The 17053-nt window shown below is 33.7% G+C and overlaps 1 protein-coding gene across 3 annotated transcripts; it reads right to left on the minus strand.

The window, feature by feature from the left end:
• Positions 1–1790: 1790 nt before the first annotated feature.
• On the minus strand, positions 1791–9177 carry LOC8277205 (chaperonin 60 subunit alpha 2, chloroplastic). Of its 3 annotated transcripts, XM_002528125.4 has the most exons (9): positions 8923–9159; positions 8689–8836; positions 8200–8321; positions 7893–8100; positions 7638–7783; positions 6758–7064; positions 5862–6112; positions 3539–3739; positions 1791–2661 (listed from the first exon to the last, which is right to left on the minus strand). In XM_002528125.4, exons 1-9 carry the CDS (start codon positions 8980–8982, stop codon positions 2374–2376), a joined length of 1731 nt encoding a protein of 576 aa, XP_002528171.3. In that variant the 5' UTR covers positions 8983–9159; the 3' UTR covers positions 1791–2373. The 3 variants fall into 3 exon arrangements, with proteins under 3 accessions (XP_002528171.3, XP_015580263.2, XP_025014734.2); XM_025158966.2 differs by lacking the exons at positions 1791–2661; positions 3539–3739 and adding an exon at positions 4908–5370 and having other exon boundaries at positions 8923–9177; XM_015724777.2 differs by lacking the exons at positions 8689–8836; positions 8923–9159 and having other exon boundaries at positions 8190–8323.
• Positions 9178–17053: the final 7876 nt, after the last annotated feature.

Below are 17053 nucleotides of genomic sequence, written 5' to 3' on the forward strand. Positions count from 1 at the left end.
AATCACTTGCAAATACAATAATTCATTCAATATTCAAATACAAACCATTAAAATATATATTACTGCTAGCATAAAAATATTTTACAGATGGTAATCATTAAAATAAATAAATTTACAAATTTTATGTAGCACTAAAATACATGTCCAAAATTAGCAAAGGAATGTTATTACCTCCTATCAAAATTAGCACTCCACATTTAATCTTGGCATAAAGGACTCGCCAATCTTAGGATCTTGAATAATTTCTACAATAAAAGTAAAAAATTATGTCAATAAGACTTAATAGCATCAACAATAAACATATGTAAAAAGTAAAGAAATGTTACATGACTCTATGCTTTCAATATCCTCTATTGATTCTTCTAATTGAATAGGTTTATTTAAACTTTTAAGCCAATCTTGACAACAAATGAGGACCTCCGCTGTTGTAGGAAGTAAAGAACTTCTATATTATTAAAAGATGTTTTGACAATTTTTTCTCAAGTTTTGTTTGATCCTTTTCAAAAAAAAAAAATTTATAAATATAATTTAATATTTTTTTATATTTTAATATTAATTTATAATATTTTAAATGTTAATAAATTAATTATTTCTAAATATTTAATTTTTAAGTTTTATTAGTATAATAATATAAAATTTATTTTTAAAATATTTATTTCTTAATTTTAATATTTATATAAATTAATACTTTTAGTATAATTAATATTATTATTCTTAAAATAAAAATATTACATAATTAAAAATTAATTTATTAATAAATATAGTGTAAATAATATTATATTTATATAATAATATCTTTTATAATTTTTACTAATTTATATAACTTTTTATTAAATTAAGTAATTTTTTAATTAACTTGTCAAAATTTCTAGATTGTAAATAAATTTTAAATCTAGTATTATAGTATGTATACTAGATTACTAGTATCAATATACTATGTGACATATTAATATATATAACTTATATTTTTTATAGAGTATAAAGTATATTATAATATTATAGTTATTTTTAATATGTATTGTTTTTGTATTTCGATAACAATTACTTGAATTATATAAATGATAAATATAAAATATTTTTTTATAGAGTATATGTATTTTTTTTAATATATGTATTATTTATATAATATAAATAATTATTTATAAATATATATAAAAAATTCGGTTCTACGGTTTGGTCCGGATCAGTACAAGACGGATTAATTCTGGTATAGTTACGATACGGTTTTTACTAAAGAACCAGTATCATACCGTAATAGTAAAAAAATTCGGATCGGTTCAATTCGGTTATAAAAACTTTCGGTTTTTTTCGGTTCTGGTACTTTTCGGTACAGTTATTCGGTTCGGACGGAAATCACCGAAATCCATGCTCAGGCTTATTCATTAGTGTGGCTATATTAAAGAAAATGATTACAATACCTACTGTTATAGTGCTCGTGAACCCTTTAATTTGGAAAACCGTAATTTGGAAAACCAGTTCGATACACCGTATCAAACTTTTTAACAAATTTAAATACTTAATTGAAAAAAAATATATTAATTTAAATATTAAATTTAAAAAAATTAAAAAATTAAAACATCAAATTTGTAATTTTCTTTTAAAAATACTTAAAATTTATAAAAATAAAATTCAAAAATTAGATAAAAAAATTAGAGTATTTAAATAACAAACTTTAAGTGTACAAGTACGCATCCTGCCAAAAAAAAGTTATCTTTTTCTTTGGCCATTGCATATGCGCAGGTGCGGAACTACTGAAAGGGAACAATCTTGCAAGAAAATAGCTTCCAGGGTAAGCATTCAATTATCAGCAGATGATAATATTGAATTGATAATCTCATTAACAGCACAAAACAACCATATTTGGTAATAATTATAAACGCACAGCTATAAGCAATCCTGCCAATGACCAACTATTCTGCTATCCCTACTTCTTCAGTAGCAACTTCAAAAGCTATTCTCGGCTATCAAAAGCAAAATTACCACAATGTTCATCATTTCCCTTCATGTACAAGATTGAATAAGCCGCAATCTTTTTTAACAAAAATGAAATAGGAAGACAACAGATCAGGTGGACGCCACTGCCGGTATCAAATCAGTAACTGATAACCTGTTGAGTGAAACTACCAACGCAGGGCCCAAAAGTTTACCCAGAAAACTGAAACCCTTCCACCAACATGGCACTTGAAGCTCTCGCTTGTGTTGATAAGAAGCCATAGCTGTCCAGCAATTCCAAGAGTAAAGACAGTTCCAAAGAAAAAGAGAAGCTTCTTTAATCTTCAAGTTTAGTCTAACTATGCTAGCTTGAGCTGTATGTTTCTTCATACCAATGCAGATTGAACTTTCTTCAGTTCCTCTCCAGGCTCAGTTGTTTTCCTATGGTGTTATTCCAGGAACATGAGGAACAGCGGGCTTAGGCTTCTTTGTTCTTTCCACCAATATAGCTTGAGTTGTTAGAACTAGTCCAGCAATTGATGCAGCACTCTGAAGTGCACATCGTGAAACCCTACAAGGATCTACCACCCCTGCGTCCAAAAGATCTTCGTATTCACCAGTCATTGCATTGAAACCGATTCTCCAGTCTGAAGATCTTATTTTCTCCACAACAACTGCTCCATCAACCCCAGCATTAGTTGCAATTGTTTTTGCAGGTACAAGAAGTGCCTGCCATACCGCATCATAAAACTTGTATGGGTGATGCAATTTCTTCAAACAATTATTTAGGAGCTACTTTTTAAAACTTCAATTGTAGGAGCAGTTAAATAGATTTGAGAAAAAGATAAAAACAGTCATTAAACTTTGCATTTAGTTTTACTTTGGGAACAAGAATTTTATTTATTGCATTCCAATCATTCAACTTCAAGTCTGGTTACAATTTAGTCATCTTACAAATGATAGATTGACGCGTCACATTTCTCTCTTGATTACTCTTTTTCAATTAGCTGTTTTTGTGACGTGCTAATTTTTCATTTACAAAGGTGACTAAATTAAACACGGTTAAAGTTGAATGATTGAAATGAAATAAATTAAGATGTTTATGACCAAAATGAAACTGAGTGCAAATTCCAATGACCATTTATATCATTATCTCAAAAAATTACAACTACATGTCTTGGCAGATTTTTCAACTTAGATTAATTTAGTTCCTATCTAAGGCACCTTCTACTTTAGAACTTTTCCAAGCCAAAAACTGCACTTTGAGCCTATTTGACAAGAGCACCTAACCTAATCAGTAAATGCAGAACAGCTACGAGTGATGAAAGGGACTTCGGCCTGAGCATGTAATTTAACATATAACAGGCATACATCATTTCATAAGCATGACGTTGCAATTTTGTCAAAATATAATAACCCTTGTGTGCTACTCACTCAAAGGCAACTTGCGCATATTAGAAATGCAAAACTACTATCTGAGAAAGAAAACTGTAGATAGTACACATTGACTATATTATATCATTCTCAAACAAGTCCGCAGACAATAACCAATATTGTCGGATGAACTATTAGTTGAAGGAAAAGAAAATAAGCAAAGAGAACAAACCTTTGCCACAATGTCAGCACCAATCTGCTCATTTTCATCTTCCATTGAATCCTGTATGGTGGAAATCTGCTCTGAGAGATGTACATATGCAGCACCACCACCAGGTACTATCCCTTCATCCATGGCAGCATAAGTTGCATTCTTTGCATCCTCAATCCTGAGTTTCCTATCTTCAAGTTCTGTTTCTGTATGCGCTCCTACCTGAATTGCGTGTCGCATTTTTATTAACAGCCAAATAAAAAAGTCAAACAAGAAACTTAACATCAACAGTCTCACTATAAAATTTCCTCTCATGTTTATCATTTGTCATACAACTTGCAAAGGAAAGTTAATTAATTCTCTCCTTTTAACTTGACTAACTGAAAGTCTAAGATCTTAATGTGAGACAAAGTTTCCCAATACTTTGTTGTCTCGTCTTGCAAGCAGTCCACCTCCAAATAACTCAGTTTTTGTGAGTAGTAAAATTAAATTTCCATAGAGTTTAAGCATACCAGCTTCATTTGTTTTGCATAAAATAACTTGTCAGCAAACATACTGTGAAAACTTTAATTCTTTTTTAAAACAAATTATTTTTCATTATTTGTTTGTAACAATGAAATCACACCTGAAATCATTTTTTGGTGTTGAAGTACAATTGAAATTTCTCCAATAAAGAAGACCCTGAAATTATCTGAACCTATAAAAGCTCCATATTTCTTCATTTATATTAAAATTGAAAGAAAACTACACAGGAGTAATCATAGTGGTTGACAACGGCAGACAGTAATTTCTGATGGCCGCTGCCATCAATGATGAACAGCAGTGGACTAATGGGTCTGCAGCTGTGTGGTTTATCTTTTTAGGTTTCTGCCCATGAAATGGTTTCTCCTTTTGAAAATGAGAAGTCATTTTCCTTAAAAATGAAAAACTTTTCCCTTTGACTAGGAAAAGAAAAATCTTCCATTCACAAGTTCTCCTGTGCACCATACACTAGCAACTCTGAAAAATGGTTTAGAAGATAATTTTCAAGGCAAATGTGCCTTAATGTTGAAAGAATGACCAGATTTCGAATGTTCAACTAAAATAAACATTAATTGCAAAGTAATTTGTGTCTCTTTCCCTCCATTCCTACCAGTTTAACATGTACATCTTCGAAAATATAAAGGTCACCAAATTCCTTTTCTCTGCTCCCAATTTATAATGAAGGCGTACCAATTTTCTATTTCTTTTATCTCTCATACATGCCAATATTATCAGCAAAAATGAGCTTATCAACATTATGCAATTGGACACTTCTATAGCATAAACAAATTTCATACACCATGAAGTGATTGATGCACAACATATAGTCTCACTAAGAATTTCGCATAACTGGAATTTTTCCACAAGATTGCAAAAGCCAGATTTTTATTGTAGGCCAATCTCAATTATAATAGCTTTTGAATGCCATTTAGATTGGAGGCAGAAAATACATATTAGCACAGAAAAAGAAATAAATCATATAGGGAAACAAATGGGAACCCTCAGTTAAATTGGATATTAGATGACTAGAAACATCCAGTCCAGGGTACCACTAGTACGCCTATTGTAAGGTTTTCATGAACTCCCATGTGGTGATATGGAAGCAACTAAAGGTCGTTAGGGACTTCAATATGACTATATGCAAATGAAAACTGCTTTGAAGGCATATCTTTAATTGGTGAGCCACAAGGGGACAACAGGTGCCTATCATCAAACGAGCTTCTACATGAAGACCAGAACACTCGTGGACAAATCAACCAGGATCTTTTAGGACACTCCTTTCAGTGCTGATGGTGGTGACTGAGGAGGGATGGTGATTGGCAGCTGTTACACTGTATGGGAAGTGGTCAAAAGTAGTGAAAACTCAAATATTCACATTGAATTTCTTTCTTTGGAAACAAAAGCTAGCTATAGTCATGCTACCAAACAGCCCTAATAACACAAGCTGTGCAGATGTTTCACACCAATCAATTTTTTACCTAGACAGAAGGTTCCTTCAAAGCATTATGCAAGGCAGGTCTACAATGGCAATTATTATGTTTACACTATAAAAAAAGACAAAAAGCAAATCAAAGTTGATAAGACATAATGCATACTATCTTTAGAACTAGAGTTGTTGAACACAAAATGATCAATCCTAATCATGGCACATTATTTAGTGCCTAATATTAACACTTTCAGACTAAGTGCAAGCATACTCTAAATCCAACTGCTAAGCAGTTCGTGCAAAAGATGCATATACTATAAGATTTATCCATTCAGCACACAGAGCCACACCATTCCTCGGAAGTGGCGTTGCACACTAGCTTATCATGATACAAACCTTGATTAGAGCCACGCCACCAGACAATTTGGCAATTCTTTCTGAGAGCTTTCTTGACAAGTATTTATTATCTGTTTCAGCAAGGTCCTTCTTCATCTGAAGAATTCTAGCTTGAATTTCGGCTTTGGTAGAAGAGTCAGCAACTATGGTTGTTGAGTTACTTGTTATGGTAACTTTCTGTGCAATGCCAAGTTGATCTGAGGTTGCGCCCATGAGAGTCAGACCAAAATCTCCAGAAAGAAAATCGGCACCTGAAATCATTTAGATGAAATCAGTTATATAAGAGTAGATGCAGGGAAGGTTCCTGCTATATATAGCCATGACGTAATGACGAACTTGACTTGTAATTAAGCGATATCTTATATTTGCTGTGAACATAATGAGGTAGCTGGTCAAATTTCTGATTGCACAAGCATTTAAAACTACTACCCCAAGAAATTGACAGGAGAGGAAGCGACAGGCAAAGAGGTGTTACTATAAGATTATCATTAAGGAATTTCTGAAAACTGACAGCCTTGGGTCTGGAGAAGAAATTCATGTTATACAATACTTGCAAAACTCCCTTTTTCTTTCAACAGAAACATCTGGAAAGAGATATTAATAAGATAAGGGATTATTTACAGAAGGAGGGGGTGTTATTTAAAATGGCAGGTCAACCCAAAAGTATCCATTTATTTTAGTGTATTTTTGGGCCAAAGAGTAAAATCCCAACAGAAGCAAAAAAAATTGAATAGCCAACTGAACTGGATTAGATTATTATGATTCAATAAATTCAGTTTTAATGATAATTTAGATTGGTTAGATTTTAAAGCAATTTTGGACCAAGTAAACCAAACCGACTGAATGCTGCCAATGGACTGACCAAATTTAAGTTAGAAAGCAAGATATGAGTTCACCTGTCATAAGGGCAATGTCTTGCAATAAAGCCTTCTTTCCCTCTCCAAATCCAGGGCATTTGACAACAGCAACATTCAATAAACCTTGCATTTTGTTCACCACTAGTGTTTCCAGTACCTGCTTTGACATATCCTCAGCAAAGATTAACAGTGGGACACTCAATTGCATAGTCTTTTCCAACAAAGGGACGATTTCTTTGACAGTTGCAATCCGTTGATCAGTTACTAGTACCCTGGCATTGTCAAACTCTACCAGAGATTTTTCCTGGTTTGTTATGAACTGGGGAGACATGTAGCCCTTATCAATCTGTAGAGCAACAGCAGCAAACATAACAAAATGAAAAATAAAATAAAAATTCTGGAATAATATGATGTTCACGCACGGGGAATCAAAAGTAAAATCAAAAGATAGAGTGAAAAGATCCGCAAAATGGATGTAGCATCTAATCATCTAAAACAATTACAATTGGAAATGTTTATTCTTTTAGACCAGAGATGACGCATTCTCCTGAAAATGTACTAGTAAAGGCACTTTAAGCTTGAGTGCTAAAATACATCTACACACTAAAGGCTAGTGCTGTTTCTAAAGAATGTTCTTTTATACCAGTGTCCTGATTATGAACGAAGTAAGCAGCATAGCATACATGTTATTTTCAATTACAAATAAACCAATCTGCAGCACTAGCATAGGCAATGCAAAAAATTTACAATCTCATGCATTTATTTTCTTGGACATTGAGAGACTATATTACATTTTGACTATGAATGAAACTGATGTGAAGTTAAAAAAAATTTCACCAAGCCTGTGTATATCTTACCAGATGTCCAAACAATTATCAAAACCAGAATCAGTTTTAGATTTCAATTGCCAGTAAATTACCTTCATTCCTTCTTCTATGATCACATAAGTTTCAGAGGTCGAAGATGATTCAATTGAGATTACTCCATCATTGCCAATCTTGTCAATAGTCTCCGCAATTAAGTTCCCAACAAATTCATTATTCCCAGCAGAGATGGAAGCAACCGCTGCAAAATACGAGGAAAAAGAAGGGGAGGCGAGGGGGAGAAGAATTTCAAGATTTGTAAAATCAACTTTAACATTTTAACTAAATCCAACTACTGGTGAAGGAAAGACCTTTAATGTTATCCCTTCCTATCACTGAAACACTTTTCTCCTTCAAGACTTCAACTAATTCTTTTATAGTCATATCTAATCCTTTCCTTAAAGAAACAGGGTTGGCCCCAAAAGCAACTGCTAACAGGCCCATTTTGATCATTGCACGAGCCAAAATGATTGCAGTTGTAGTACCATCACCAGCCAAATCATTCATTTTATTTGCAACCTGCAGGCGAGCATTTTCGTTTTACATATTTATTGTCTACTTGCACTACATATTTATGAATACTTTTATGGAGGGGATCATGTAGCAACCGTGAATAACCTCTTGGATTAGCATTGCTCCAGCATTCTCCATTGTATCTGAAAGCTCTATGGCTCGAGCTATTGTAACACCATCGTTCACTACTTTTAATGTCTTAGAATCAGAAAGAACAACATTACGTCCTGCACAATGTTGATTAAAACATATGAATAACACATATCTACTTAACAACATCAAATATCAGCTAAGCCTGAGAAGCTAAAGGGTCAATAACCAAAGAAGTACCAACTCTCATTGAAATTGTGGCCACTTCTTCAGTAATGCGTTATTATAGCCTATAATTAATTATTAACAAACTACACAAAGCATATTCAACATCCCTACAAAGCCAAATTATATTAACTATTGCATTAAGAAAAAAAAAAAGATTACATGGAGAAACACAATATAGAGGCAATTAAACATCAAAAAGAGATGGGTTTTTTGAAAAGAAAATTGTAACACTATAACATACAAAAGAAAAAAAGAACCCATAAGGTTGGTTGATACCTCTAGGTCCTAAGGTGACAGAAACAGCGTCAGCTAGCTTATCAATTCCAGATTGCAAAGCTTCTCTGCATTCTTTGTCAAAGCAAATCCTTTTGGGCCCTGCTTTTACTACCAATTTACTTACTGTCCTTTTCTTTCCATTAAACATCTGCAACAAAATTTACACGCACATCAAAACGCAGCAAAAATGTTATAGAAAAGCATACATAGTATTATTAGGATTGAGAGACTTACAGAGAAGAAAGGTTTTATAGAAAAAATAATTGGTGTTGATACAGAAAGACAAAAAGACATTCCCTTTTCCTTATTATTAGTTCAGAGTTATATTTTCACATATGAAGAACGAAAAGCGACGAAGGGTTTGCCTTCTCTGCAACTACACGAGTCTAGCTCTAGCCATCACCACGAGTCTGTTCTAACTCTCAACCGGCCCGGTTACAATCGGTCCTGAAATGGTTAATTCCCAATTAGAAATGGCAACGTTTTACAGGCCCGTGGACTCGGATTTGGATAAAATCATTTTAAATTTAATTATCTCAGATTCGGTTCTTTTTTAAATTCATATAATTTCAAATTTCAATAATGTCGAATTCAGATTTGATCGAATTTCTATCAGTCCGGATTCATATTTTTTTAGTTTTACTTTTTTTTCATATTCAAATCATTATATGTTCAGATTGAGTCGTTCAGATAAAATTTAATTCATGTTGCCTTTAATTTTATATCAAATTTAGATTAAATTTTATTATTAATTTATATAATTTATCTTTTAATTTTATAAAATTTATCCAATAAAATTTTATATTTTTATTTCTAGTTAAATATTTGAAGTTCAAATTTTTCTATTAGAATGGAACTTCTTTATGCATTGGCTGCCTTTTTGTTAAATTATTATTTTTATTTATCTTGGATTATTTTTAAAAATTAAAAAAAATAATATAATATAAATTTTATTAATTTTAAGAATAATTAACTTAATTATTTAATTTACTTAAGAAAGTATTGTAAATTAAAAAGATTTAACTTCAAAATGGTGTCAATATCGATATTTTATTTAGTTAATTTTTTATTATTAATTAAGTTTCTTGACTTTTATAAAAAAAATTTATGATTATTAATTTAATTTTTATACTTAAAGTATAATTATATTTTCAGTTTTAGATATTTTTTTCATAAATATAATATAAAATAATTTTACCTTTTTTCTTTAAAAAACTAATAGAAATTAAACTAAATTACAAAATACTTAACTTCAGTATTTTATTTAGTAGCTTTTAATGTTTTATTTTTTGATATTATATAGATAAATTCAAGTTAGTTATTTTATTTAATGATTAACAATTTTTAATATAGTAAAATTTTAAAAATAAAAATTTAGAGATGATATTACAAAAAAAAAGATAAATTATATTAAGAAAAATAGTATTAAGATTAGTTATATATGATAATTAGATGTCAGCAAAATATTATTTTTATTTTAAATTTTAAGGTCATTTTGGATTTTGAATGTAGTTTTATTGGTTATAAGCTCGAGTATTATTGGGTCTTAGATCGTGTCGGTCTCGAATTTCAATAATTTCAAGTTCAAATTATTTTTGATTTTTTATCTATTTTTGGGCTTGGGTTGTTTCGATTTCAAGTTACTTGAATTCATATCACTTTGGTTCAGGATTGCTTCGGGTCTGTGTCATTTTGGGTTCGAGCAGTTTCGGTTTCAGGGCATTTCGAGTGTCTTTAATATTGTATTAAAATTCATATTCGAACGGGTCGGATTAGGTTTCCTGGATCTGACAAAATTCTGTCATCTCTAGGCAACAAGTACCTAACCATTTCAAAATATCTAAATCCAATCCGATTAAAATATACTTACCCAAATCCATCCTAAATTCATCTAAAAAATAATTTTATTATCCAAACTGTTTCTAATCCAGAGAATATAATTGCATACTACCCGAATCAATCTACACTAGATTAATATGTAACTCTTAATTTTATGGATATTTAACTCACTAACGAGTATCTTAGTTGTTAAAATAATTTATGAAACAAATGTAATCTTATTTTCTTTATTTATACCAGCAATACAATAGAATATAAATATACTAATTATAACAAGGGAAGTAAATATTTAAGCTATTTATTAGGACTAAATCTATCTTGATTGATTCCTATAGATAGTGCAACATATTCCATGATATTAGTAAGAATCTTGTTATTTGCTTGATTCTAAAGTTGAAAAATGGCAACTTGGATAGAGGCTTCGTGAATATGTCTATAATTTGATTAGTGGATGGGATATACCAAGTTATGAGAGCACTAATAGCTACTTTTTCTAGAACAAAGTGGTAATCTATTTCGATGTGTTTTGAACGGGGATGAAAAACTAGATTGATAGTCATATATAAAGCACTTTTATCGTCACAAAAGAGTTAGGGGTGCCTTGTTCAATTTTATGCCAATGTCACGAAGGAAAAAAGTTAGCCAAACAAGTCCAGTTATAGTTAATGCAAGTGCTTTATATTCAGCTTTGGAACTCGAGTGAGAAACTGTTGATTGCTTTTTTGAAGACCAAGATATGCAATTTGCACCTAGATAGATGCAATAACCAGTAGTACTTCTTCGTGTAGTAGGGCATCCAGCTCAATCTGCATCATAAAAGCCATAGAGAGAGTGCTTTAAGTAGTATACTTGAGTCTAAAATGTAATGTACATTTAAGATATCTAAGTATCCATTTTACCGCTTTCATGTCGCTCAGAGTTGGATCTTGAAGCTTCTGACATACTTTGGTCACTGCTTGAACTATATATAGTCGAGTATATGTAAGATATTGTAGTGCTCCTATTAGGCTATGATACTCGGTTGCATCAATAGGACTTGAATCTTGAGAGGATGGTTGAGTTTTGAGAGCCATAGGAGTATTAAAGTGCGAGTTAATAAGAAGCTTGGCTCGATAAAGGAGTTCCTTTGTGTATTGACTTTGCAAAAGAGTGACTCCATTGGGTGATGTTGAACCTCTATTCCCAAAAGCAAATTTGGAACTGAGTTGTATGATCAACTAGTGAATGAAGTTATCATTGTTACCTGTAAGCACGATATCATCAGTATAGATTAGCATGAGTATAACAATATTGTGTTTGTGAAAAATAAATAATGATTGATCAGCTCTACTACATTCAAACCCAATATGAATTAAAAAATCAGATAATCTATTAAACCAAGCTCTCAAGGATTATTTAAACTCGTAAAGAGATTTGTTTAATTTGCACACAAAGGTAGGATTGGTCTGGTCCTTGAAGCCTAAAGGTTGTTCCATGTACATGGTTTTTTGCAAACGTCCATGAAGGAATGGATTTTTCATGCCGAGTTGTCTCATTTTCCACTTTGATACGATAGCAATTGCAATCATTAGTCTAATGGAGGTAACTTTGATAACTGGACTATAAGTTTCTTCATAGTCCAAGCCTTCCACCTGTGTATAGCCTTGAGCTATAAGACACACCTTGTATCTTTCAATCTTGTTATATTCTGTAAAATTTATTATGAAAATCTATTTAGACGCGATTATATTTGTGTATGGAAGCTGAGGAACAAGTTGACAGATGTTGTTAATATGTAATGCTTGTTTTTCTTGTTCTATAGCTTCTTTGCATAATGGAATATAAAGAGCACCTTTTATATGATTTTGGAACATCAATATCACTGCATGTAATAAGAGCTAATTTGTTCAGGTGGTTTGTGAGTTTCCTGATGTATTTCTAGAAGAGCTACCAGGATTGCCGCCCAATAGAGAGATAGAATTCTGCATCGACGTGGTACCAGGTACGACACCTATTTCTTTACTGCCTTACTGAATGGCACCAGCCGAGTTAAAGGAGTTAAAGGAGCAGTTACAAGACCTCCTAAATAAGGGTTTTATTAGACCCAATACATCTCCATGGGGTGCTCCTGTTCTATTCATGAAGAAGAAGGACGGTATGTTGCGACTCCGTATTGATTACTGGCAGCTGAATAAAGCGATGATTTGTAACCGATATCCACTTCCTCGTATTGATGATCTATTCGATCAGCTACAAGGAGCTGTATGCTTCTCCAAGATTGATTTGCGATCGGGATATCACCAGTTGAGGATCCGTGAATGAGACGTTCCAAAGACGGCATTCAGGATGCATTATGGGCATTATGAGTTCCTGGTGATGTCGTTTGGACTCACAAATGCTCCTGCAGCTTTCATAGATTTGATGAATCGGGTGTTCAACAATTCCTAGATCGTTTTGCCATAGTATTCATTGATGATATCTTAGTGTACTCCATAAGCAAAGAAGAGCACCTGTGGTATCTGAGGATGGTACTTCAGACATTGAAGGAGCATCAGTTATATGCTAAGTTCTCCAAGTGTGAGTTTTAGTTAGCAATTTTTGCTTTTCTAGAACACGTTGTGTTTAGGGAGGGTATCCAAGTAGACCCCAAGAAAGTGGAGGCGGTGACTGACTGGCGGAGATTGACCATGGTGACTAAGGTGCGTAGTTTTTTAGGAATGGCAGGCTACTAGATTCGTGCAGGACTTTTCGAGGATAGCAGAACCTTTGACTAAGTTGACTCAGAAGAATGTCAGGTCCCAGTAGACTGACGTGTGTGAAAGAAGTTTCCAAAAGCTGAAAGATTGTTTGACTTCAGCTCCGGTGTTGACCTTACCCTTTGGGACTAGTGGATTCACAGTGTATTGTGATGCTTTCAGAGTAGGTTTGGGTTGTATCCAGATGTAAGATGGTAAGGTAGTGGCTTATGCATCCATGCAATTGAAGAAGCATGAACATAATTATCCTACTCACAATTTGGAGATGGTAGCAGTAATTTTTGTTTTAAAGATCTAGAGGCACTATTTCTATGGTGAGACGTGCGAGACTATAAAAGCTTAAAGTCTATTTTTCAACAAAAGGAATTGAATCTTAGACAGAGGAGATGGTTTTAGCTTCTAAAAGATTATGATTGTAATATTCTCTATCGTCCAGTTAAGGCAAATGTTGTGGCAGATGCCTTGAGCAGGTAGTCGGTAGGTAGTCTTGCTCATATTAGTGCAGAGAAGAGACCTTTGACTAGATAGTTGAACGAACTGTACGACCAAGGGGTTGCAGATGGATGTATTAGAATTGAGAGCATTGTTAGCACATTTCAAAGTTAGGTCTGTGCTCGTTGACAGGTTAGCTCAGAATCATAACCCACAGTTATGGAAAATCTTAAAAGAAGTTCAGCAGGGTCGAGCTAATGATTTTATTATAGATGATGATGGTACTCTCATGATGGGCACTAGGCTGTGTATTTCCAATGTAGATAATCTTAGAAGGGAGATTTTAGAAGAGGCTCGCTATGCAACTTACAGTGTGCATCTAGGCTCCACCAAGATGTATCATGATTTGAAAGAAAATTATTGGTAGAATGGAACAAAGAGGATGTGGCAGAGTTTGTCTCCAACTGTTTGACGTGTCAGCAGGTCAAATTATAGCATTAGAAGCTGTCAGGGTTATTACAACCTTTCCCATACCAGAGTGGAAATGGGAAAGAATTACTATGGATTTTATTTCGGGTTTACCCAAAACTTCGGCTGGTTATGATTTTATTTGGGTGATTGTGGACTGATTAACTAAGTCAACGCACTTCCTTCCAGTAAAGACTACTTATTCTGTGGCTAAGTATGCACAAGTGTATCTGGAGAGAATTGTCAGTCTTCATGAAGTTCCTATTTCCATAGTGTCTGACAGAGGACCGCAGTTCACTTCGAGGTTTTAGAAAAAGCTACAAGAAAAGTTTAGTACCAGATTAGACTTGATGTGCATAAAATACACACATCTAAATGGAGTTTTTAAGATTGATTTTATGGACATTTGGATGTGAATTGGTCCCAACACTCACCCTATGCATCTGTTTGTGTGCATTAGGTCCAAAAGAGGTCAAAGGATGATAAAGGAAAGAATTGGAGCATAATTGAACGCCGAAGCTGCCAAAACAAGCTAAGTACGAGCATGAGGAAGCTGAACATGGCCGTGTTGGTTTCAACACTGGCCGTATTCCCAACACGGGCACCAACACGACCGTGTTGGGTGCATCAAATATCAAAGAAAAAGAAGTTCTTAGGGAGCACGGCCACAAAGAGTAACACGGCCAGGAACACCAGCCCGTGTCCCCAAATACGGCTAGGGACACGGCCATGTTGGCGGCGATAGAGGGAATTAATTAAAAGAATGAAGAGAGAAAAAAAAAAGAGAAGAGCGGGGGAGAACGTCCCAAACCCTAATATTTCTCTCTCTAAGGGTTTTCTGAGTTGGAACCAAGGAAAAAGGAGACTTGGATCAAGGTCTCAATCGGATTCCCTTCAAAGATTGAAGATTGGGCGCGGTTCGTTGATTGGTTTTCAAATCGAGCAAGAGGAACAAAAATCGATTCAATTCGAGCAAGAGAAATTGGGGTTGTTTACTCTCATCCAAGGGTGTAATCGGGTTTCTCTACCTTTACTTATTGTTGTAATTGAATTCTTGTAGATTTTGATAATGAACATGAGTAGCTAGATTGATTAAATCCATTAGGATTTCTTTACTATGTTGGCTTGATATTATATTATTGGATTGTTTGGGTTAGTTTTGTATTCTTCTTGCTTTCAGTATTAATAAGATAATACATTATTCATAAGACGTTGTGAATTGTGTGTTTAGATTGCTTTGTGTGATTGAGAAGTCCATTTGGCAATTGGAATTTTGAATAGCAAGAACTGGTTAATAATCACTTAGAGATAAGGATAATTAACTAGCCGGATTAAGAATTAACAAAGCTTAATAGAGGCGGATTAAAGCTTAATGCTAATTTAAGAATCAATCGTTAAGAAGAGATTCTAACTTGGTTTAGAAATTCGGTTATCTCGAGAGAGAAACTGAATTCGGTTAAGAATTCGTCCACGGGTAGCATAATTAGACTAACCAATCCTTTATCTTTTGTTTGATTGCCAACTAGTTTAGGTTCCCTTTGGGTTTGCTTTCTTGTCTTGGTTATTTTAGTTATCAATTACTCCTGCATCTCCCTTAGAATTTAGCTTGTAGCTATTAGTTAGTTTAGAAATCATTCATCACTCATTTTAGGTTAATATAACAAAGAACAAATGAGTAACTTTGAGCTTTCACTTTCCCGAGGAATACGACCTTGATACTCGCCATTAGTGCTAGACTGCATCGATAGGTACACTACCTTAGATTGTAGCTAACACAAATAGCACACATCAAGTTTTTGGCGCCGTTGCCGGAGAATGTTTGAAAACTAGAGTGAAATTTGACTATTTGTTAATTTAGCCATTTTTTATTTATATTTATTTATGTTTTGTTTGTACATATTTATTTAGTTGAGTTTATGATTCAAATAGTGGATGATAAGGAGGTTCAATGCTAAACTCTTTGTATGACACGTTGGAAAATGGGATCAGGAACCAAGAGAATGCTAAAAATTGGGATACCCGTGCATATTTAGAAGCTCGAGTGGAATCGTTTTGCAGGGCTACCAATTAACTCTCCACTCCTATCCTTTCATCTCAAGTTTTTTGTGAATTTTGTTGTGGTTTACATTTGAGTAATGATTGTCCATTATATAGTGATGTTGCTCATTGTTCTTATAACTATGAACAGGTGAATTATACGGAAAGTTGGCCAAATGACTCGTATGGAAGCACCTACAATCAAGAGTTGAGCATTCATTCACCCTTTGGATGGAGCTTAGATGGCCAAGAACCACCAGAATTTCAGCAGCCTAATCTTACACCATCAACTCAAGGTGAAGAGTTAGTGTCAGAGGAGCTGATGACAAGGTTTATTACAAGTCTTGAGGATAGATTCCAACAAACATAGAGGATACTTGAAGATCAACAAGCCTCGATTAAAAACATAGAGCATCAAGTAGGCTTAATCTTCAAGTTACTTGTTGAAGAGCAATTGGGAACTCCATCAAACGCTACTGAATCCGAGGAACACTTGAGTGCCGTCACTTTGCGTTTAGATGAGAATTTTTCTGGGTTATCTATTATGTTTGACGTTGATGCTTCTGTGCAGGATGACTCTTTGAACATGGAGATAGAACTAGAAAAGGAAGAGGCAAACATGATCCCTCTGAAAGACTACCAACAGGAAAGTACAGTTGATGATGCTGAGTTGCAGTTAAAGGAATATTTGGCGGATTTTCTACAAGTCCCTTCAATGATGGAAGATGAGCACGAGTTATCCAATGAACAAGTCTTGGAGGAGCTCGACTTTCTTCTAGCAAGTGAACCAAGCCAAGGACTAGAGAAAACCATCGATGTTCCTGAAGAAATTGCCCAACCGTCGATCCTTCCAA

Source organism: Ricinus communis, chromosome 4 (assembly GCF_019578655.1).
Source record: "Ricinus communis isolate WT05 ecotype wild-type chromosome 4, ASM1957865v1, whole genome shotgun sequence".
In the NCBI taxonomy this organism is placed as follows: Eukaryota; Viridiplantae; Streptophyta; class Magnoliopsida; order Malpighiales; family Euphorbiaceae; genus Ricinus; species Ricinus communis.

Excerpts from the sequence above, each read along its gene's own strand:
- LOC8277205 (XM_002528125.4), bottom strand. The coding sequence starts at position 8,982 with ATGTCTTTTTGTCTTTCTGTATCAACACCAATTATTTTTTCTATAAAA. Across the intron at positions 8,322-8,688 it reads TGTCACCTTAGGACCTAGAG|GACGTAATGTTGTTCTTTCT; the intron begins GTATCAACCAAC and ends AACATTGTGCAG. Across the intron at positions 2,662-3,538 it reads GTGCTGACATTGTGGCAAAG|GCACTTCTTGTACCTGCAAA; the intron begins GTTTGTTCTCTT and ends GCGGTATGGCAG.